General features: G+C 36.9%; 1 protein-coding gene across 1 annotated transcript in view; it reads left to right on the top strand.

Annotated features, from left to right (window-relative positions):
• Positions 1-18,320: 18,320 nt before the first annotated feature.
• Positions 18,321-24,730, top strand: part of GABRG2 (gamma-aminobutyric acid type A receptor subunit gamma2) — a gene marked incomplete at both ends in the record, with an annotated part of 58,010 nt that continues 51,600 nt past the window's right edge. The window contains one exon of the mRNA XM_084215705.1: positions 18,321-18,427. Within this exon, the coding sequence (XP_084071831.1) occupies positions 18,321-18,427 (107 nt within the window). The remainder of the gene's footprint in view (positions 18,428-24,730) is intronic.

The following is a 24,730-nucleotide window of genomic DNA, read 5'->3' as shown; positions in this document are numbered from 1 at the left end:
TTTCTTAGACCTGGCATAGATGTGCCAAGTGCAAAATATTATGTCTTGATTTGAAAGCTTCATGGAAAAAAGAAAATTATGTGCTTGTTGTGAAGAACAGCTCATTTAATCATCAAAATTACTTTTAAGTGTCACTTAATAATGAAACCTAAGTGACAGAGGAAATGGTGATTTGATTATAAGTGGCAAACCTGCATACAGTAACTCCTGTCATGATGTCATAGTGGTATTAACAGGATCCAGCTTGGTTTTGAGCTTCAGGAGAGCCAGGATGATCCTATGCACAGGAGGAAAACTCAAATGGTTAGCAAAGATTTCTGTGCCATTTATAAGCCTAATCTGATTTAAATTCCTGCTATTTAATTTATCTCTACTGCAACAGGACTCACAACTGAGAACAGAAGTGGCACATGTAGTTCACAAGTATATAATGAATTGAATATTCCTTCTGAAATATTACAATATTTTTTTGAAAAAACAGAGAAACACATGATCTTCAACTGTCTTTACAGAGAGGGAAATGAGAGATACAAAGTTGGTGGCAGAAGAAGTAACCCAAATTATCTCCCTACTTGTAAACCCTCCTCTATCTTTTGATATAAAAGTACACCATCCTTATTTCCATTGATTAATATAATAAACTGGTATTTACCAGATTCTTTCATAGGAGGTAGATGAAGTTATATTCATTTTTCTAGTTTTATCTGGTTTAGAATGGGGATTAGAAACAAAGAGCCTGATGGAAACACTACAGATCTATTCTTCCTTAGTTCTTCCTTGTTAAAAAAAATATTACACAATCAGTAACATAACCCAGGGGAAATGGTGAGCATCTTTTTCTCTGTACCCCACAATGTGCTGGGCAGAAGGATTTTGTAGGTGTCATAGGTCGAGGTCCTTGAGATTGTCTTTTTAAATTTTTTAAAAATTTTTATTTCTCCTTTTTTTGCCCCAAGAAAACAGAAGAAAAGTCTTCCCTGTGCTTTTGGCAATTTGTGAATTGTTGCCTTGCTATTGCTTCAAGTGTTGGATAATTAAAAATAAAAAGCAAACATTTGGGTTATATGAAGGTTTGCACTAATTCACATTTCCTTTTCTGTTAGATAGCTGAAGTGAAACCATCATTTTTTATGCAGTTTTAATAAAAAACCTGTATACAAAGGAGTTCTCCATTCATTGCTGGAAAAAAGTGATGTTTAATAAAAATGTAAGCACAATGTGAAAGCAGGATAGATGAACAAGGAAAAAAAGTACCGTAAATTATTTAACAGATGAATGTTTTATATCAACTCACATGTTCTCTTGTACTCATTGTGAATGTTTCATGTTAATATTGATTTAGATTTGGCTCATAAAGTATTCTGATGCCTAAAATCCTAGCAGTAGGTAGGAATATTTTTTCTTGAAGCATACGACTTGTCATGAAAATTTCTGTAGCAAATTTCTCTTCCCATTCACAAAAATGTTTATTTATTGCAAGTTTATTGACATTACAAGTTTATTCAGATTACTAATTTTTTTTTAATTTGTTATTTAGTGTACTTTGAAATGTTTTGAAACTTTCCATTCTTGCCCTCCTGCACAGAATCTGTCATTGGAATTTAATGGAGTTCATGTGAGAATAGTAAGTAATCATGGGAAAAAATGGTGTTATTGCTAAGTTCCATTATAGTTGTCCAAAATGAAAAATCCTTGTAGTTCACATCTCTCTTGTTTTCATTATTGAAGATAACTATTCAAAATAGTAGAAAATAAGCTATTTCTAACAAACCTGAATTATTACCAAAAGAAATAAAAAATACAAGAGTGAAAATAAAACTAAAATGCATGTAGGAGATCAAAAGCAACTAGAGAAGAAAAATGTAACCAGTGTTGTCCCATTGATATCCAACAATATGCAAAGACTCAATACATCAGTCTCACTTTTCTTGCTGCTGTGGCCTGACCATCAAACAATAGATATAGAGCTGCATTTTTGTTGCCACTGTGTTACAAACCCTTTAACCATGACTGAAAAGAAGAAAAGAGTTGATCTGACACAAGAGAGATTTGTAACTCCAGCAGCTGTATGATGGATTTGCACACAGCAAAAAGTTTTAAAACTTTCTAGAACTCAGGAAGCAAATATGCACAGTACTGGAAACTTCCATGGCATGCTTTCTACCCAGATTTATTTCATCAGTTTTCTTATAATGCCTATCCAATCAAAGGGAATAAACCTAACTAAAACTAAAGACTAGAGTGTATGGCTCTTAGACTATAAGAGTGTTCATGAAAGAAATTTTAATATTATTTTAATAATATGATATGAATGGTCTATGACAGTGAGGCAGTCTTCTCAAAAAGAAAAATACACCTAATAACTAAATAAAATAACAACACAATATCAATATCAATACAAAAATACAATAACTAAAAAAAATTGGATGTGGACTCTATGGATTATATCTGATCAGTTAAAGCTCTTTTTCTTCTCAGACCCACTGCTGGATCAATAATATAATGGTAGATTCTTCACCTTGCCTTAAGGCTTATTTATTGTATTTCCACAAGTGTTTTCCTCCCTCTGATAGGATTAACATATATTGCAGGCTCAGCAGAGCCTTAACAAAGTTTATGGGAACATTTAAATCAAACCCAGTTATATTTTACAGATAGTGTTATTTTGTTCAATTGCTATGGGAAAAATACTGATTATTGACTTCAGCTTTTCTCCTCTACCCCTAGCCTAAATAGGAATTATTTTGCAAAAAATTAAAATTGGCCTCCCTGTAAATAAGTCATTACCACTATTATGGTCTTCTAGGAGGGGAGCACATGTTGATAAAAGAATAGTTGAAAATATATATATTTGTTTTAATTATTATATATTTCTCCACTTTGTGTTATAAAATAATATCAACAATAAAATAAAATAAATATTGCACACAGCTAATAAATCAGGCCAGATGTGAAAATACATTTAATTCCTACAACAATTTATTATGGTCAGATTTGTTTATAGATTTATGTAGCATTTGATTAAATTTGATCACTCCGAGACATCATGGATGAAGAAGAGATATTTAAATGCTACAGTAAAGTATTGTCTAACAAAGAGAAGCTTTCCAAAAAGCTGTAAAGAATAAAAAACCTTTGGTTGAGTTTAGGTAGTGAGTGGGGTATTTTGAAAGGTTCATTTCCTAAGTTCTTTCTTCATATGATGCCTCTGATGCAATGTAAGTCCCCTTAAAATTATTTTAAATTTTTTTTCCTGGTATACAGCATCTAAAAGAAGAGATGCTTTCTTCAGGCAGCAAGAAATGTTAATGATGAGCCTCATTCACAGCACTCATTAAAATAATGTTATCTTAAGAAATTATGTAATTTTATTACCCATTTTCTATTTGAAAATACTTCTTGGAAATATATAATAAGAGCATGATATGAAACATAATTCAAAAACAAAATGTAAAATGACACAAATAAATAATTTATGTACTCATTCTCATCGCACAGATGAACAGAGCTGCTCACAGAAGAACTTTGATTCCCATGACATTCTGACTATCATTGCAAATGACAAATTCTTGGAAAGGCAAAGACATCAAAAGGTAAAGGAAAATTACTTTTTATAATGTAGGAGAGCATTACTTTGTTCAAAGCCATGAATATAATAACACTATCTGACTTTGATATGAAATAAGTACAGTCATGAAGAGGTTTATGGCTAAACTCTGACCAGCTATTCAGGTGTTATCTAACTGGAAAGATGTGGCCAAACTAAATGGTTCAGTGAAATGTGTTTAATACTTGTATTAAAAATTGCTTTAGACAGGAACAGAGACACAGGATGTCTTAAATTAATAAGTAGAAAAAGTTTCTTAGCTAGTAAATTAGTGAAGAACATCTGACTTCAATACTAAGTTTACCATCTAAAAATGTAACTTCTAATGTGTTTGGGCCTTAAAGGATTTACTAAAGTGCTCAACCACTGGTAGGTACATGCTTATCATAGAATTTTTTTTTTAATTTTACCCTTTCTTTGTCTTCTGTTCTTAATTATATCTTCTGTGTATTTTGCCAGACTCATAAAAAGATTCAAGGACCTTGAAGGAGCTTTGATTTTAGGTGGAGGCACCTGTGTTTTTGACTCTTGGCAGCAGTCATTCTGCTCCTGGGTGACTGGGATGGACCCCAGATGCTGTCAGCAGGAGATTTCTGGTGCTTCTGGTTCTGCCTTTGCTCCCAGTGCCTGTTTGGACCACGCTGACCAGGCTGCCCCTGCTCTTCCTCAGCATCACCAGAAGCAGCACCTTGTGTCCTGCTCCCTGGGTAATCACACTGCCAAGTGAGTTTGGAAGGGTGTTTTGACAAATCTCAGATATGGCTGATTTCTTCTCTAACATTAAAATACTCCAGCTTTAACAATTCATTTCTGTTACAGATTCAAGGCCTCTTATACCTAAATAAATTAAAATCCTCACTGCATACTTCCAAAGATCATATCCTAATCTGTTGTCTAAATGCTGAGTACTTCAAAATACCTCAGGGTTTTGGATTGCCACTTTCTCAGCAATGATGGGATGATTAATCACTCTCCCAGATCATTTTCAGAAACATTGCATCTCTGTGACTCTCCTTTACACTTTTAGACATTCTTTAATCTTATATATATATATATATATATATATATCTGTGTTCTAATATGTGTTCCAATATGCGTTCTAATATGACAAAATTCAGGTTCCACATACTCACACACAAACAAAAAAAGGTTTTGTCTCATCCCAGCCAGTATGTCCAACAATGTTTCTCTGCAAAAAAATAAGATATGCAAGTGAGTCTACTCTGTTTTTCTTTTCTCACAATAAAATAAGAAGTGCTGCCAGCATTCACCTGAAAGTTTTTTGGCAATGTTACAAAAGTTTGGGTGGTAACTGAGCTCCTAAATAGAGAGTCAGGCATTGGAGAAGTCACACATGAAGCGTGGTAGACAGCTTCAAGCCAGAAACTGCAGACACTCCTTTGAAGACACATTGTGGCAGAGTGTCTCTGAAGAATATTATTGTGCACTTAATTTGCAAATCAGCTGTGCAGATCAGGTCACAAAAACCAATAAATGTTTCCTTTCAAAGAAATGCAAAAGTCTTTAAAAACCACAGAGATACTCATAATTGTTGGAGGTATCCTTACAATTCCAAATTTAAGCAATTAACTAGTTGAATTTTGAAGGTTGTACTGTTTAGCAGTGTGGTTTTCAGTTTTCATATCCATACAATACAGAGAGAGTATCAACAGAAAACTTCTACTATTAAAAAGGTTGGTATTTACCTTTTTTAGTTTCCCTCCTACCACTTTATGTAATATAATATCTAAAAATGCTAACTTAGGCCATCTGTTCTTATTCCTATTTCCAGCCCACTCCTTTTTTTTTTTTTTTTTTTTCTGTTTCATTCCCCTAGTTAAACTGATTTTAGCAGCACTGGAGCTCATTCTGTGACATTTTGCTACAGGGAAAATCCATGTTTATTTCCATACAATTTAATAGACCATATCAAACAATGAATATGCAAATTCCAAAAATAGCAAGATTTTTGAAAAATAGCTGTGAAAAAAGAGGAAAATATTGACTTAAAAAAACAGAACCAAAATGTTAGTGAGCAATTGTAATGGATGTTACAACATAGAACAAAAGGAGTATGATTAGGCTCCAGACCATACAAAGGAATATGAGTCACTGCCCAGATCAATAAATAGAATGAAGAAAATATGATTTAGTTACACTAAAACAAGTTTGAGAAATGCACTAGGACTCTGTGAAGTTTTACATATTAATAGTTCATTCACTGCCAAAAGGAGAACAGAAGTGATGAGATGTATTTGCATATGTGGATGGCATTGAAAGCAAGAAAAGGGAGAATTCTCTCAACATTTTGCTTTCCATGTTGGTGAGAAGGACAAGAAGAAGTGGCAAAACACGTGGCATCACCTTGGCTGGCATTACCTTTGGGATCCTAATGCCAGGAATTCCCCAGCTGATTAAGCAAATTTCTGCCCATATTTTGAAGCTGTGCAAAAGAACCAAGGCTGGAAATATGATCTGGCAGAACCCATCTGAAATTTCAGTTAAACCATCCATAAACAAAATGGAAGAAATAACTTAGCAAATGTTGTTGTGCACAAATAACTTCGGGCAGTCATTTGCCTGTTTAAAAGAGCCTAATTTATTTGTTTTCCCAGGATTTCCTTTCACAGATGCTGCAGAGATTTTTTCCCCTCCTTCTTTCTGCAGGATTGTCACTGCAATGTCCATTAGGGAGGATTATTTTGAGAAACAGTCTCCCCATCTGTTGTCTCTTTTAAATTCTGTTAAGTAGTATTTTGTCTCCCTGGAAAAAAAAAAAAACTGTCCATGTATCCCATTCCTGCTGTTCAGCAGCAGCAGCCTGGAATGAACACCTGGGAAGTGCAACTGAGAGGGGCTGGTTCAAAGAACAGCATTTGGTTAACAGAAGGTAAGGGTGGCATTACATCACAGAACATGATGCTCATACACCCAAAGAGTGCACTGAACCCTGTGCCTGCAATCCTTGCACACCCCAGCCATGCACAGCCCTGGGGTAGGTGCATCCTTCCCTTCCTGGGCATTTCAAAGCCCAACTCTGTGCCGTGGACTGAGCTCATCTATTCTAAGATGGCCAGTAGGATTATCAGCTTTAAAAAAAGTTCCATGACCAGTAGAATAATCAGCTTTAAACAAGTTAAAATTCCTGAATTTTTGATTTCTATATCTCCTCTGAGGAGGTCTGGGAAATTTCAGTTTTGATTCTGAACGTGTAATATTCACCACTTCTCTCTGTATTCATAACCTCTAACACAGACTCTGGTGAATAATACACAAACAAAGAAATGTTTTGCTCATGATCATGCAAACTTGCTAACTCAGAGCCATAAAAAGCTGATTCCATTTTTTTTTTCCTCAGGATTGCTATGAAACAATACAAAACTTAATTCAGTAGTATCTCTTAAAACCCCAACCAATTTAATCTCCATTTGACTTCTGGCTCAAATGATGGTGCAGGTGCCCCTGCTAAACTTCAGGCAGAAAAGCAGCAGGTTAATCTCTATTTCTGGATCCACCCTGACATTCACTGCTGTTGACATCATCTGACAAAGATCAAAGTGTGCAGTCCATTAGTTTCTTGGCTTGTTCTTTGGGAGAAATATAAAAGATTAAAAATCTTTTCCATTCAGCAAATCAATATTTGCTGAATGGAAAAAGATCAAAAGTTTCAGTAAAATAAATCTTGGTTTACAGCTCCTGAGACACTATTCTAAAGAAGGAGGAATGTGTAACATCTAACCAATAATTAAAAAGCACTTGAAAGCCTCCTTTGAATGGTCTCTTGCTGTATCAATTCACTTGTGGATTCACTGCTCTGTCAGAGAGGACACTTCATTTTCAAGTGGATCATTTTTGGATTCTCCTCATTTAATTTCTACCTGGTTCTGAGAGTGACAATAGATAGAGGAATATTCAAATGAAGCTTAATCATAGTATGTGGTTTAATTATTTTTTTCTTAATTTGCTTTGTTATTAATATACACATTAATATTTAGTTTAGTCCAAGCCCCAGGAATGATAGCACACACATCATTTCAAACTAGACAATGCTGCCTCATCAGGATTATCACACGATTTGGTTTAATAACAGCACAATTGTTTCATAATTATCATTGCAATGATAATATGTAACTTCCCCTGATTATGCATTACAATGTTTTATATGTTAAAACTTCTTTGAACTTTTTTTTTTTAGTTATTTTTGCTTCAAAATACAGTTTAATTTACTGAAGTGCTAATGGGATTGTACTGAAACATGAGCATAGCACTGTATGGTCTCATTAGTTGCAACAGCCCCTCTGATAATACAGCCTTTAGTGTAAAAGAACCAGGAAACTAAATGAGCACCCCTTGAAAATAAAGGTATTTAAGATTAATTATTTGAGATAAATTTTCCATGAGAAGATGCAGAAACAGGTAGCATTCAAAGCAGGCACAAATAAATAAACTAAAATATACTCCTGGGAAGCTCCCAGTGATGGTACTTTACAGTAAGTTTTAATTTTAATTTTTTAGTATAAAAGGAAAATTAACATCGTTTTTTTTCCCTCTAGTTCAGATTTTGCATTTTGTTGTTTATAAAATTGGCCACTAAAAGGAACTGGATGCAGCCCATCGAGTTTGTGGATGACAGCAGCTAGGGCACGGTGTCAATGTGCTTGGGAGTAGGGCTGCCATCCAGAGAGGCTGCATTTGGCTGAAGGAATAAAATGAAATTCAGTAAGAGTAGTTAAGAAATACTGCAATGGGATGGAATAATCCCTCCCCAAATAGTGCTGGGAAGTGACTGGCAGGGAAACAGGAGTCATGGCAGGGATGAAGGCAAACCTGAGGAGGTCATCACTCACCTTCACCTGGCTTTCATCAGACCACATCTGGACCATGGTGTCCTTTTTGGGGGGCCTCAAGACAAGAAATTGCACAGTTATTCAACTGATAAACACGGGTCAGCCCCCAGAGGACCCCAGAGGAAGGGGCTGCACACGGAGCAGCTCCCTGGGGACAGAAGGCAGTGCCAGAGATAAGGGTCGTTATCAAAGGGAGAGAACAAAGGATTCACTGTCAGCACAATTAAAGATTAGAATGAATTGCTCAGAGAGGCTGTGAAATCTCTAACCTTGATACTTTTCTAGACCTGAACAGCAAGGTCTGGTTTAAATTCAATCAGCACTGACAGGTCTTTTGAGTAGGAGCTGGATGAGGGATATCATGCCGGCCCTCCCTGCCTGTCTGATTCCCTGTGTACATCCCAACCCAGACCTCAGGCTTCAGCCTGGTGATGTTACATTTTTCTATGACAGGTTTTTAGAGAGATTTTGTGTTCTCTGTCCCAGTTCTGAGAGCTTTATAGTACTGAAAAGAGTCAAATACTAAATTCCTACAATTTCTATACTTCCTGTCACTGTATGGTCTCAGAGCAGTTTCTGAAGCCTTATTTATCTGAAAAAATAAACTGTGGTAGCCAGTGAGTATAACCCTTCTCAGTTTCTTTCTGTATGAGCTTGACTTATTAAGTAGAATATATGGAACTACATCACTTCAGCACGTTTCTCTTGATGTGTTTCTGCTTTTATGAAGAAATTTATATTTTGGGGCAATAGGATTCTTCAAAGCTTAAAACCATAGACAGACATTGCAGAAGAAATCTGTTAACACAGGTAAACCTGGGATCTGGTCTGCAACTGAGATCATCACACAATCTACATTTCAGAGAAGGGATGATTCAGGTGCATTTTTTGTTGTCATGAGTATATGGGCCATGTCATTTAGAGATGCAAAAGAATCCACTCTATATGCAAACAGGAAAGAAGAATAAAAGACATGTCTCTTGTAGTCCAAGCAGTCTGAAGAGATTTGCAATGCAGTTACTGTTCTGAGTATGTTGTAAGATATACAAGATCAAATAACATGAAAAGTAACAGGGTTCAAGTTCCTCATAGGAATATTTTCCTGGAAGTCATTGCTTAGTGGTGAACTTTCATGTCACAAAACTGAACTTAAGAGATAGAGATGGAAAGTGACAATGAACTTTAAATAACATCCTTGGAAATCACTTTTTTTTTACTTCCCTTTTCTTTTGATCTTGAAAGCAATATACTTTTTTTTTCTCATCTAAATCATGAATATTGCATACCTTTATTTTTGTGACAACAAAAGCTTTCATTGCCCCTATTAAATGAATTAATTTCCATTAGTTCTTTCAGATAAAAATATAAGTATGAGATGGTCTTTTTTCTTTTTTGTTTAAAAGTTTAACTGAACAGTTCTCTGTTTATTTTCAGCCCATTATTTAGCTTATACAGAGCACTTACCTAGCAGTTATAGAAAGCAACACTGAAGGAACCTCATATTTGACCTCAGAAAACTGTTTCAGTGCTCTGGGATTCCCACCATAGGGCATTTTTTTGACTTATCCAAAGATAATTAATCGAAGAAGATGTGATAAATCTCAATCACCCTGCAAAGCAGAAACACCAGCTGTTCATGCCTCATTACACCTGTACTTATTTGAAAACTTGACATACTTCCTGTCAGACTAAACTGCATTTACCCCCTTTTCTCATGTTTCCTTTGACAACAGTTTTCAAAACTTCTGGCCATTCTTTCTGAATGTTCTGAATTATTTTCTTTTTTTCAGATCAGCTTTTGTTTTTCAGGTCTAACCCTATTCCCACCACCCTCCTGCCTGTGGCTTGGCATCCTTACTGGATCTAGTAAGCATGCTATCCATACTACCAGATCATTATTTAATATATTTAGTACTAAAAAGAATAATCCTATCCAGTTCCCATCTGCACTGAAAAGCAAACCACTAAAAATTACTGAGGAGAAATTTCTAGAACTATATAAAATATCCTTAGTTTGCCCATGAGAATATCATGGGCAAACATGATATTCTCATGGGCAAGCATGACATCAAAAGTCCAGAGTCAAAAAATGTATTCTTGGTGGCACCCATGAACTGTTAGCAGCTATCACTCTCAAAGTGCATTTACATTCACTGCACAGAAAGTGATCTTTCCCAATGCTGCAAGATCAAAAGAGCTTACTCTGAGCAGAAACATGGCCAAACTATGAGATTTCTTCTTCAGCTTTATGTAAAGTTAAAAAGATTAACCCAAAATAAACCAAACTTATAGCTCAAATGCAGACATGAAAAACAGATGTTGAATGCTGTATTGAAAATTTGCTCTTGTGTATCCTTACATTGCAGAATTAGTATAATGAGTTAGCATACTTTTTTTTTTCTGTTTTATCTTCTTTTTCAAACAGAGACAATGGGCTGCCTCCTTCTGCATGAAGAAAACATTCTTTATGGCCTTTTGCTGCCATTACTTCCTGTCTTTTGGAGGGAGAATCAAAAACCATTTGCAATGATTATACAGAATGGACATAACATTCCCTTGGCAGGGCTGGCTGTAAGGCTTTCACAGACCTCAGCACCCTGGATCCATTCCCATGGAGCCTTTCCTGCTCCACTCAGCCAGTATGGAACCATCCTTGTGTCCCAGTGTGGTCCTACACAAATGGCAGGAAGATTCCTCACAGTCACTTTGGGAGCAGATACTGCTTTGCTGCTGGAAATAGACTTTGAATATTGCAATCATAGGAAATAATGACACACCAAAATAGATCTTAAGATTATGTAAACTGTCTAAAGGAAATATCAAATCTGGCCTGGAAATACAGAGCTTTTGGATCAGTGTTAGTGAACATTAAGCAAAATGCCAGACAAACAACACATATCAAATCAGATTTTCTATACAAAAGGAATAACAGCTACAGAAAGTCAGTGATGCTGTGTCTGATGGAAGGAGTGGCATCCCTGAGTGTCTGCTATCACACAGGCTTTGGAGGCTGGTGTCTTAAAATATTCACTGCTGAACAAATTCAGGATTTATATTGCCAAATCTCACCTTTTTTTACTTTTAGATCTCACTTTCTTGGTAAGAGAGAAAAACAGAAACAGTGAAAAGATCTTTACTGAAAATATAGAGATTGCAATTGTGAAAAGTGACATTCTGAAGCTTAAGTTTTCTGTCAAGTAGTGTCCTTTTCCTGCAATAATCAAAAAGAAGCTTGCACCTCCTTGTGCAAAGCCCTGGGCTCAGACAGCAGTTAAATATACTCTTAAATTGCATTAAGGTTTGTTGAGACTTCCTAAGCATTCATTTCCAACTGCTTCCTTTGACCTCTTGTCAAGATTTCTAGACTACCTTTCTGAAAAAAATATATCTATTTGTAGGAAAACTGATAATTCACTTCTTTTTGAAAGAAGTAATCATTCTCTTAAGGTAGCCAAGCTATTTTTATCAGGCAGAAACCAAACATCTGATTTTGATGTTCTTGTTGCATTATATATTGTGAAAAAGTAATAAATGAATGAACCATGATTTCCTGGTCTGTGAGAATTTTCATTCTTCATATGGGAATAAAAATAATACTGTAGATGTGCACAATTTAAATTAACAGATTTAGCAGCCTCAAGAGCACTATTTCTTTGTAGTAGTAAATAAGAAAAAATGATATATACAATGACTTAGAACAAAAACATATCATTTACAGAACACATTAATCCTGCCAAATGTGAGTATACACTGATGAAATTACATTTGCAAGCATATTGGTCCATGAAATGTGCTGTTTCATAGCTGATTGGAAGAAGACCTGTTTCATTTCATTCCAATACACATATATTCAAGTTCTAGAGCACAGTTATGGAAAAGCAACCTTTCAAAATTTCAAATGTGTTTTTCCCTGTGGTATTTAGTGCTGTCTGTGCACAGGGTATTTCTTCCTTTCTCATTGCTGAATAGACAATTTGTAAAATTACAAATTACATGCAAGTAAATATCCGAAACAAGGAGCAAGTGGGTTGGGTGCTCATAGGTAATAATCATATTTACGAATTCAGCTTGTCCCACTGAAATTGCAAATGATGTAAAAAGGGTTCCCTTGTTCCTTCATGCAGAGATTCTGTCATCACCTCAGAAAGGAGCCCAGCATTGCCACCCCCTCTCACCCCCAGGAGTGAGAACTGGACAACTCCAGCATTCTCCTTTGACTGGTGCTTGGAGCCAAGTTTGGCTTCCTGGGATGGTTTCAAAGTGTATTTAACTTAAAGATTCAGCACAAAGCAAGCATGGGGAGGAAGCAGTACTTTAAACACAGGGTTCAGATTTAAGCTCTTAGGATAAACATGTGAAATATTGTGCATAAGACTGACATATGTGAATACATATCAATAAATGACTCCTTAAAATCGTGCTTATTCAAAACCCTTGGGAAGCAGAAACTTCTCCTAGGCATTAACAAAACTCTTCAGAAAAAAATCCCGTTAATTTATTCCTCAGCAAGTACATTAGTGTGGTGATTTCATCCCCTAAGAATTTAGTGTGAAGGAACTGGACCCTCTAGTAAAGGCTACAGGGTAAGGAAACTTAATCAGGTCAGGTGCAGGGAGATGGGGAATGCAGTTTGCTCCAAGAGTTTGATGATAACAGAATCTTAGATGTTTGCAGCACAAAACAACATTTGGTGAGTCTGCTCCTGGCAGGAGCTTGTACATCTAAGCACAGTGTGAGAGCTCTTAGCCAACAACTTGTTTTCTTCACTGTTTTAGCACAAGATCAAAGCACGTAAGCAAACAGATATTTTAGGGTTGTGCTTTGGTTGTATTAGGCTACCAGAATTCTTTCTTTTAAGTCAAGTACTTGGAAAGTGATTGCTTTGAATAGAAACCTGGTGATGCAGATTGAATAATATCTATCTGTAAAAATGTTCCCTTTGCATTAAATCCTGAAGTACCACTGTATGTGGTAGTGTCTTAGGAAACACTTCTCAATTTTAATCACTAAGCTTTAAAATAATTCTTTAAAAATAATTTCCTAAGCAACATAAGATTTTGGCTTTTTTAAAAAATGCAGTAGGTTGAATACTCTAAGAAGGTGGCTTCAGGTCAAAGGATTTCTTGAAAGAATTACAATTTTTAACCCATTTAGTCTTTTTTTTTTCTTTTATTCTGACAGTTTAAGTGAACCACTTTCCAAATAAACAGGACTGAAACAATGCTTAAACAATACTTTTCCAGTGAAATAAATAAATATACCTTAGAGTCCTACTTCAAAATTCTGTGGCATCCATATTCTACACAACCATGGGCAATATTTCTGACTCCATCCAATATTTACCAGGGAAAAGCAGCAGCGAGATTCAATATTAAGATGGGGCTATTTTAATACTATAACAAATAGTTATATTTAGGTTACATTTGGAAAAGTAGACAGAACTATGGCTGGATACACCGTGCATTATACTTCTGAGTTCATCTACTTGGTACTGACAGGAATGGATGTATCTGTGCAGATGCAATAAGTGTGTTGGACTTGGCTCACAAAGCTCTTTGAAAGGTCCAGATTTTATGTTGATTGAGTCAATAATCATCTCCAAACTCTGATTTTAGTCTAGCACTTATCTAGTGCAGTTTTTGTTCAGCCCACCCCCATACCCCTCCTTCACAGACTCGCTGTATTTTGAGCACATGGATTAGAAGAGAACTAGGTGTCTGGGTGTTCTAAATGAAATCCTCCCATGCAAAAGCATGAACACACATGTACAGTAATAAATGTATCAAACCATGACCTGCCTTTCTTCTAGAAGTGTTTCAGTATTAATTTTTAGGTTTTCCACCTATACACCTATTGATGACCAGAAAATGTGTCAGAAGATAGACCATGAGAAAAAAAGAGAGATTATATCAAATCCTAGATCACATCAAAGAAATGCCTTATATGGGATGCTATTTTCCTCAGGAGTTCAATATTAATACATTTACCCAGGGCTAAAATATGCTAGGACATTCTTTGAAGAAAGCAAAATGTTATCAATGCTATACTACTATTATAAAAGCTATATATATGTTTAGCTTATATATTATATATATGCTATATATATGTTTAGCTTATATATATATAATTTATATATTATATATTTATAATATGTAATATATTTATATATTTATATATAGCTTTATACAAGATTTTTAAAAAAATATATGGATTCATACAGTTCAAAAGTCTTTATATTTATAACTAGGATATTTTATTTCAGAATAAGTATAATTTAAAACAGTAGCTAATGTATTTTTCTAAGCATCATGGTGTAACTTGATATGTAATAAATAGTCTCATAAACCATAATAATAGCTAATTTAACCACCTAGATGTTTCCTTCTTATGCCTTTAAGAAAGCATCCTCAGCATGACCCATATAAACCAGTTACCTCTACCCAAATCATGTGCCATTTGAGAGAGAGTGAAATTAGCACTTTATTTTTGGTGGTTTGCTTTGTTTTTGTCTAAAGCAACACAAGGAACAACAAGCTGAAACAGAAATAATTTCCAGCTAGGAACATGTGATAAAAAGCAATCTGGTGAGATATTGACATTGACAGAGTCCTTTTTTTTTTACTTTATGCATCGTTTGTAACACCCACTTTTGCATTTGCTTTTTTACATGTATCTTTTTCTTCTTACTTTCTGATGTGTGATCTAATATTTGATACACAGAAAAGAAATAATTTGAGGGTAAGAAAAAGCCAATGTTTTCCTTGGACACACAGGGAAGTCACAGGCGTTGAGAACCCTCTTGTAAACAAACAAGGTGTCTGCCAAATTCACTAAGATACTCTTATAATATTCTAGTCTGATACAGAATGCATCTTTTTGGAACAATGACTTCTGTGTTTAATTATTCTTCATAAGACAATTTTTTCAAAAACTTGATTTGTTGTGAAGATACCACATTTGTGCCCAGGAACAAGTTACTATGTGGGATAGGTTTATCACACCAAAGGTGGCAGGAAAACATTTCACACTAGGCAGTGTCCTCATGTAAATTTGGTCCTTTGTGATAATTTATCATGATGCAATCCTAAAATATCAGTGTCTGATAGAGCTTGTGGGTACAGAAAAAAGAACACTGTGCTTCAAAGACAATGTGTGTTCAGAGAGAAAACAGCCTGGTACATTTTTGTTTTCTATGGCACTTCTATCTGCTACAGATAAACAAAGTTTTTCATAGCAGAGCTTATCAGCATAATATAATAATATTGAAATTCTTTAAGCACAAAATGTGGGGTTACATTCCCTTCCTTCAGACTGAGGTTGCAAAGAACTGCAAGGACAAATTTGCATTTAAAATTACTTAGAGCCAAATTGGTATTGCTTGTTTATTGGTGGGTAAGTTTTATGTATTGGGGTCAAGTACTTTAGCATTGAAATGATCTTATCTAGGAGCACTCAAAAGCCTGACTTGGTCATTGTGTGGTCCCCTGACTGTAACAGAGGCCAAAGATCCTAATTCCCACTACCTAAGTCAATGCCTAAATGTCAATTGCAGGCAGCTGAAATAAAGATTAAAGCTGATGTGTCTGGAATGAAAAAATGATCACAATATGGTGCTGGAAGTGTTATTATGAAAAAAAATCCACACAATCTACAGAGTATGCTTGTCTATCAAAACCCACTGATAACCAATCAACAATGTGAATAGAAGATACAGCTAATGAAATACCCACAGGAATACTATTATCAATGGTCTTCTACATCTTCTACATCTCTGAGAAATCCAGGATTGGTGTTGCAGCATCCAATTCTTTTTGACTTACCATCTGTGTGATGGGGAGCCTGGAAAACTTTCTCAAGCTTTGACACCTGCAGGTTTTTCTTCTATTGCAGACCCCTTGCATCTCTTAGCAAGAATAATAAGCTGACCCTCTGGAATGAAAGTGCATAAGAATTTTGTAGGAATCCAGGAGCTCTTTTCAGACAAGAAGACTTTGCCAATGGAAAAAAAATTTCATTAAAAAAACATGCAGAGTAAAGCTGCCATGTTTGTGCAGACACAGTTTCAGTAGCCAAGACAATAAATAAGTGCTTGCACAGTTCAAATTCACACCTATCCACAATTTTGATTCCCTCACCAAAAAATACACAGCATTTTCATCCTTCAAAGGAATGTTATGACAACTGGTGAGAGAGATTACAGCAATAAAATCAAAGAAGTGTCATGTTTACAGGTAATGAATTGAACCATGAGCAAACAATGATATTTGAACATGCATACATGCATACATACATACATACATATATATATAGACACTGAGAGGCAGAGAGATATGGGGAGAGTATCTAAAATATTTTATATACAGCAACTACTGTGTCTAATTCTGATGGACAAAGTTCATTCTGTATTTGGGACATTGGGAACTAACACATTGTCCAGGGTATTAGAAGGTTTGAGCAGAATCCAAGTGTCAAATTTGGTTCAGACAAGAGTAAGTCCAGTGGGAAATTGTGATGCTTTTTATTTTATTGGAAACATTCCCCTTTCCTATAATTTAAGTTTTCTTTACGATAATTTTTTATTTATTTTTCCCTGAAGTTTTAGAAAAGTGGGCTTGGGATGGAAAAATATATTCCTGGTGATTAAGTTTGCCCAATCTCCCAGTTCATAAATGTCATTGGGTAGGCTTGTTATTGTCTATATTTACTTTGATCTAGATAGAAGAAATAAAGGAGGCAAAAAAATGTTATTGTAGATCGTAGTCCAAGTACCTATTTTAGACTGAAGCACTCTTACTTTAGGATATCATGAGATTCCCTGAATTATATACTCCACTAGTACTTGCTAAATTGCATTTTTGGACAACGGAATTTGGGATTCTGGCTCCAAAATTTGGCAGCATTCATCTTCCATAGTGCTCTAGTGTTTCCCCTCTGGCCAGGAAGCGTTTCCTGTGTCTATGTAACCTCTTTTATTAGGGGGAGGGGAGATAAAAACCTTGCATATTCCCCCTGATCCTATCACATACTAAATCACCTCATTCATACTGACTCCACCAATGCTGCTTTCCCCATTTCCTGAGTTACTTAGCAACAACCATCCCTCCCTTTTCCACTCCCCCATCCAACCTTTCATTTTTTTCCCCCCTTGCAATCACGATTTCCACGCTGTTTAGAAAAATGAGGATGCTCAGCAGCATAGGGCGAGCTTTTCCTTCCAACCTCCTTTTTTATGCCTGCCAAATCCTTCTCAGCTCCAAAATGAAAATCCAGGCTGCCTGCATATGTGTAATCAAAGGTTAAAAAGCACCCTGGCTGACACCACGCATGTGTTAATCTGTGCTGCAGCAGAGTGCATCATTTCCACTTTGACCTCAGAGTTAATCTGCATTCAGGCAGAAGCTCCATTGCTTTATTCTTTTTTTTTCCCCTCTCATTTACTCTTTGTTGCTTTATTGGATTTTCCTGCATGTGTGTCAGCAGCTCCGTAAATGTGTATGTGCTCCTTTCCTTGACTGTTTTTATTCTGTGAGTGTCTGTGATTTTCCCTTTTTGTTTGGGTTTCATTTTTTTCCTTTTCTCCCAATTATATTATTTCCCTAGATTTGGAAGCTGCTGCCTGCTGCCAGAGCTGACGTTTTCTGATTATATCTGCAAAGGGCTTGTGCAGATCTAATTTCTCTCCCCCTGCATATTAATTCCCGCAGCTGGGCGCAATGTCTCATCCCACTGACGGGACCTGGTAGGGAGGAGGGAGAACTACTACCAAAAAAAAAAAAAAAATTAAAGAAGGGGACGGATCCATCTGCAACCGAGAGGAAAGGGGGAAAAAAGCTGGGGGGGGGGGGTGGGGGGGGGCTGGAATAGAGATGATTCCTCCAAATCCAACAAGCCTGGGGAGCACTGCATTCTTGAATCCTGCATTTTCTCTCAAAATGATGGTGTGGGCACTTCTGTTCTTCTCTCTCATCCAGTGGTAAGATGTGCTTTCTGATTCTGTTTGGGAGGGTGGGGGGAGAGGGAGGGTTTGGGGGGGTGAAGAATCTGCGAATTTGCTGAGCTGTCGTGAGAATGCCAGAGGTTTGGATAGCGGCATTGCATTCATCTATCTCTAGCAGCTGAGATCTTAGAATGTTTTATTTCTCTTACAATTGTTGTCGCTCTGACATGGACAGAGGGAGGGTGAGCGGCGGGTGTGTGTGATGGTGGTACATGCCGGGGCGTTCGTAGAATTTGGTGCCATATTAATGAAGCCTTTTATCTCTGAATTAATCGCTTGCTCCGGTGCATGGAGCTGTGTTTTGCGGCCACAATGTCCGTGCATTCCTGCTTGTTTTCCCGGAGCGGGCAGCCCCATCATGGCTGTGCGGGGCTGCGCGGCGGGCGCGGGCAGGGCTGGGTACCAAGGACAGGGATGCGGGTCCCGCACGGCTCCTCCCGGCTCCGCACGGCTTCCCCGGGTCCGTACAGCTCCCCCGGGTCCGTATGGCTCCCCCGGGGTCCGTGCAGCTCCCCCGGGTCCTTTCAGCTCCCCCGGGTCCGTACGGCTCCCCCGGGTCCCTCCCAGCCCCCGGCCCCACGCATCCCTCCGCTGCGGGCGGCCGCGGCTCCCCAGGGGATGCGATAGTTTCGGGGTTCGCCCCGGCTGAATGTTCCCAGCGCACCCGACTCGTTCTGCTGGCAGACACGCCGGGCATGCTGCATGTGTGTGCATCACGCACCGAAACGGAAAGGGGTGAAAATCCCCCAGCACAGGAAGCAGGAGTTCATGTGTGGATGAGCAGAAAGTGGAGGGCGGGAGAATTGCTGCAGTGCCAAGCTTTGCGCTGGAGCAAGCATTCCTGCAAAAATGTGTGGACTGTGCATTTAACAGGTTAGATGAGGAAAAATCTCTGCACGGCGGAGTGTGTGGCCTTCTAAGAGACAACAGACCCCTCCCCACAGCGGCACGAGCCATGTTGTCACTGATACCTTCGAGAAGTTAGTGCTCACTCTGTTACTACTAAGGCTGGATCCACACAGGCTCCTCAAATTTACCTTCTTTCTCCTTCCTTCCTTTTACATGGACACTACCATACCAAAAAGTGGGGTCTTTCCCTTTGGTTTTTTCTTTTGTTTGGTTTATTTCTCTTTTTCTTTTCTTTCTTTTTTTTTTTTTTTAATTTAAGTAAATTCAGACTTCATATCTGCCATGGTAGGATCTTAGCTCTAAGCCAAATAAAAGGCCAAAATGATCGGCCGGGGAAATGAAAAGTTGCTAGGTTTTCAAGTAACTGTTTTCCACACAAAAGGAACTCCGTAAAGAATTCCTGTTAGAAGAAACTAAAAGTGGTTGAAAATTGAGTAGAAAATGAGATAAAATTCGATGAGCCTACCATGAGGGTACTTTGGTGTTGGGAGTAAGACAGGTGTGAGATATTTTTGACCCTTATAGAACCCCTTATGGTTACTATCAGAATACAGAAATGGAAAAATCAATTTTTACAGGCTTTTATGATGGGCTTTCATATTATTTTGACATCAAACTTCCACTAAAATAATCCCAGATACTTATTATAGCACACTTCCTTCTTTTCACTCATCTTTCAGAAAAGCATCGCCTGAGAGGAATTTTGCCAAAATTATTTCATAAGCTTTAAAAAAAACCCTTCATAATGCAACTTATAGCTTTATCTCAACAAAAAGTTCTGTATTCTGTTCACAGCTATCTGATAGCCAAGATGGTTTCTTCTGACAGCCTCCTGACCTCATAATTTTGAAGAATAAATTATAGACCAAGAAATAATAGCTACAAGTAAAGGGAAAATTATTCTCAGTGCTTTACAGAAACATTTTGAATGAGTCAATATGCATATGTGATTTTAATTCTAACAATCAGGACATTTTCCTCCTCCCATAGTGGAAGAAGCCTTGTTATTAGTTTTGGAAACTCAAGGACCAAGATAGAGTTATAAAAGTTGAACTTAAATACTCTTTATTTATAGCCAAGATGAAAGGTTTTCTTTGTTAAAAAGCCATCAGACACTTCAGAAAGAGGGGATTATTATTGTATTGTGTGTCACTTTTCATGGACACTGACATTTAGAAAGGCCAATTAAACTTAAGATGCTCCACATTAAACATCTGAATAAATGTGTTGACATCAATCAGAGTACACACACATTTTTTTAAAGTATTTGCAGAATTCGATCAAAATAATGATTACCATTACTGTGCACAAATTTGAACCCTGTTAATACAAAAAAATTACTATATAAGGAAATTTATTGCTGCAAAATCATTAGTATTTAGGAGATTGAAGAACAAGAGGAAAGTTAAGACTCCACTCAGGCATTAATGCAAGTAGTTAAAATTCTAGCATTGGCTCCAGTAAATTATGAATTAACTCAGAAAAAATGTCATTTTACCACACTGTGGTATTTCATCTTCAGAGAATTTGTATCACTTTTATGAAATGCACAAAGTGCATCCTTACAACTGGGCACACTAAAGTTTTAGGTAGTGTTTTTTTCCAGTTGGTTTCTCAACATTTCTAAGTGGACTGCAAAGTTCTTGAACAAAGTTCCCTTCTCCTCTTACCCTTCAGATCAGTTTCACAGTGCAGTCCATCACATGGGCTTGGAGCTGCGTTCAGTGAAAATTAGATCAAGCTCCCAATTTCTGAAAATTGTGCATGAAAAATCCTTGGATCAAGAGACAGTTTAATTATTTAAGAAAATATATTTGTCCACCTGATGGGGTTTAATCAGAACTAATTATTTGATGGTTGTTATCAAACATACCACATGTATTTTAAACATTTAATGTCATAGAAATCACCAGCAAAGTTTCAAAATGTTTTAAAGCTGTACTCTGCACACTACTTATATATGGGGTTTATCAGTTATTTTTGCAGAGCTTTAATAAATTGCCACCAAAAGCTACATAATACTGTGGAAAATAATGTTTGGATGGGAAATGTCAGATTTTTTTTGACTTGCTTGTGCCCAAGTAGTTTCATGGCAATATTTTAATGCTGCAACTACATGCCTAAAATTGAAGACTGTCAAGACTGATCAAAAAAACCCCATAAACAAAGCAATTATTTTAGCATCAAAATAGTCTGGTGCCTAAATGAATACATGTATTCTTATTAGTAAATTAATGAACACGGGTGTTAATAAAATTCTTTTGCTCTTGTAAAGTGATGTGATATAATAACAAGAATATCCTTCAGGTGGACAGTCACTTAGAATTACTGTAAAACTTGCCAATATCAGTTTGGGGTTAATCCTGCAGCCATAGTTATTCATACATTTCCAATAATTTCTCACAGTGTCAAACACTAAGCCAGAGATCCCATTACTGGAATAAGGAGTTGCTCAGCAAGAGGCAATTTCTCACCTCACAAGGATTGGTCCCCTTTAAAGAAGTATCATGATAGAAGATGTGGATCTAAGTCCTAATAAAATATGACTTTATCCTTATCTATGATCCCATGAAACTGAATATTTTATACACTCCAGTGCTTGTATCAGCAGAGCTAAAGCTGTGTGGACACAGGACCTGCACCACTTGAGCATGTCAGGGGGAGCAAGGCCTGCCTGTGAGTTTTTCATGGCCATGCTGCATTCCTGGCTGCTGGGAGCTGCAATGCTGGGACACAAACTTAGAACAGCTATTATTGTCATAAAAGCAGTACCAAAACTACTGACCTAAAGTAGATTTGAAAATTAGGTTACATTCTATTATTAATAAGTTGATGGGGCAAAAAAAGACTACAGTCACTGTTTTCCTATTTGAAAATATATGATTTAGAAATATGGATGAAACCCTTTGACTAACTTCTACTGCAGTGACTAAACCACCTAAACATAACCTGCATGCCAAAACTCATGTATTCCAAAATACTCCAGTGAGTATGGAAAGCAATGTTGGATGTCTTTCAGAAAGTTTGAATCTTTGAAAATCCAAAAAGTGAAAGCCCATAATAAAAAGCTATAGAAACTAACTACAATAAAATATCTTAGGAAATTATTAAGCTCTTTTAATGTAGTATTTCCCATATTATTCATATTATATGTCTTCTTCATGGCCATGCTCTAAGGTCTTTAGGGTTTAAAATATTCATGATTAATGGCAATCTGGAAAAAGTATTTTGTTGATTTGGATTGTGTTTGCATTGGTTTAATTTATGCTACATTCAGTCTATTGACATATATCACTAAATTCTGTAGCAGTTGCACAAAAATTTAAAAGGGGAGGAGAGAAAGGATGAAGGGAAAAGAAACAAATGTCTGGTCAAGGGGAACTCTTTCCAAGTCTCAGTCCCAGCCCAATTAAACTCCTATACACTTAAGTAATGACCACCACTTTCTCCAATAGAGAACTGAAGTGTGAGTTGAATAATGAATTATTAAATTATTAGATAAAGCATTAGAAACAGGTAACCAGTAACAGATGCACATACTTATAGGATGGTTGAATTTTTACAGTACCTTGCAGACATACATTCCAGCAAGCTGAGGCAGTTTTAAGGTCACTAGCTGTGCCTGGCACTGTCCTGCAGAGAGAGATGCACTGACTCATTTGGAGCTGGCTCTGTCCCTTCAGCCTTCCCCTTGTCACAGTGAGTGTCAGCCACTCCAGCTGTAAAATATATATATTATTATTATTGTATATATTCCTACATATATAGTCCTACATTCTATTAGGGTGATCATTTGATTTCTTATTTTTGTAGCATTCATGGGGATAATTGGAGTGTTCTGGAGTTCTCTCTTGGTGCAGTCTGAACTGCAGCTTTGCAGACCACGGCACCTGCAGCCCCACACACAGAAACCTTTAATGCAGAGGGAGAGGTGGCTGGTGTGAGACTGGCAGTGAGTTGTGTAAGACTGCAAGTGAAGAACTTAGTGGGAGCCGGAGGGTGGGTTCATGTGAATTCAAGCTCAGAAAATCACAGAATCACTGAATTACTAGGGTTGGAAAGGACCTCTGGAGATCATCCAGTCCAACCCCCCTTGCCAAGGCAGGGTCACCTGGAGCAGGTGACACAGGAACCTGTCCAGGTGGGTTAGGATGTCTCCAGAGAGGGAAACTCCAGGATCCTGTTCCAGGGCTCTGCCACCCTTAACATAAAGAAGTTCTTCCTCATGTTGAGGTGGAATTTCTTGTGTTTCTGGTTATGGCCATAGCTCCTTGTCCTATTGCTGAGCACCACTGAAAAGAGTCTGGACACATACATGTAAACACAGAGACTAAGAAAAATCTTCCAAAAACCTGATACAGGATGTCAGAGCTGAAGAGTTTTTTTCTTTTTCATTGTCATGCTCCATAGCCTATTTATGTTGTACTTTTAAAAACAAATTTCTATCGCAATGCAAATTTCTTTTAACATGAATGATAAAATAGAATTGTCCATTTTCCCAGTTTTGCCTACTAAGAAACCAACATCATATCCAACATCTAATGCTGAAAATCTCAGCAGTTCTGGGAATCTTCTCACGTGACAGGCCTCATTTTTATCCTCTCAGTAGTCATGTCCCACTGAAGTCAGTCCATTGCTGAGAAAAGCCAGGGCATATCCAGTATAGATTCTTACAGGTAGTTTTGTGCTTATCTAAGAACTGGGAAATCACCCAAAGTTAAATTATAACTCAGCAAGGATCTTCAAAAAGTGTTTCTTACACTGCATAATGCTTTTGCAGGAAGCTCTCAACCTACATTCCAGCTGATTTACAATACCTCTAAATATTTTTTCCTTCATTTCTTCTTTTTTATTCTATACAGATGATCAGCTAAGACTTCACACTCCACTTCAGACTACAGACTGTAATGTAAATTGATCTTAAATGGCACATAAGTCTTTCCCTGGCCCTCTGGACAAAAAGGAATTTCTCCATTCTAGGAAATGAGCTGTTTTCTCTGAATGGAATTTCTGAATAAGCACCATGAAGGCTTATTGAGAATATAGGAGAGAGAGATCTATTCATTTTCTTTTTAGAAAAGATATGACAATTGATGATAGAAATGAACATCCATTTCTATCTATCCATAGCTTCACAGGAATTAGATGTAACTTTCTGGGCTCAAAGCAGGAAGCTGTTTACTTAGAACAAGATAAGTTTCTTATACAATGAATAAAGAGACCTCAGGAAGTACCAGGAAAGAACCATAAATTCCAGAAAAAAAAGCCCACCGCCATAGTCAGGTATCCATAATTATTATTGGGTAGGGAAGGTTCTTATTAAATGAGGCTAAACTCATTGAGCACCAATGAAATTAGGGACTACAACTG

The sequence above is a fragment of the Fringilla coelebs genome (genome assembly GCF_963513975.1).
Source record: "Fringilla coelebs genome assembly, chromosome: 15".
NCBI classification, from domain to species: domain Eukaryota; kingdom Metazoa; phylum Chordata; class Aves; order Passeriformes; family Fringillidae; genus Fringilla; species Fringilla coelebs.
This window is presented reverse-complemented; position numbering and strand designations above follow the sequence as displayed.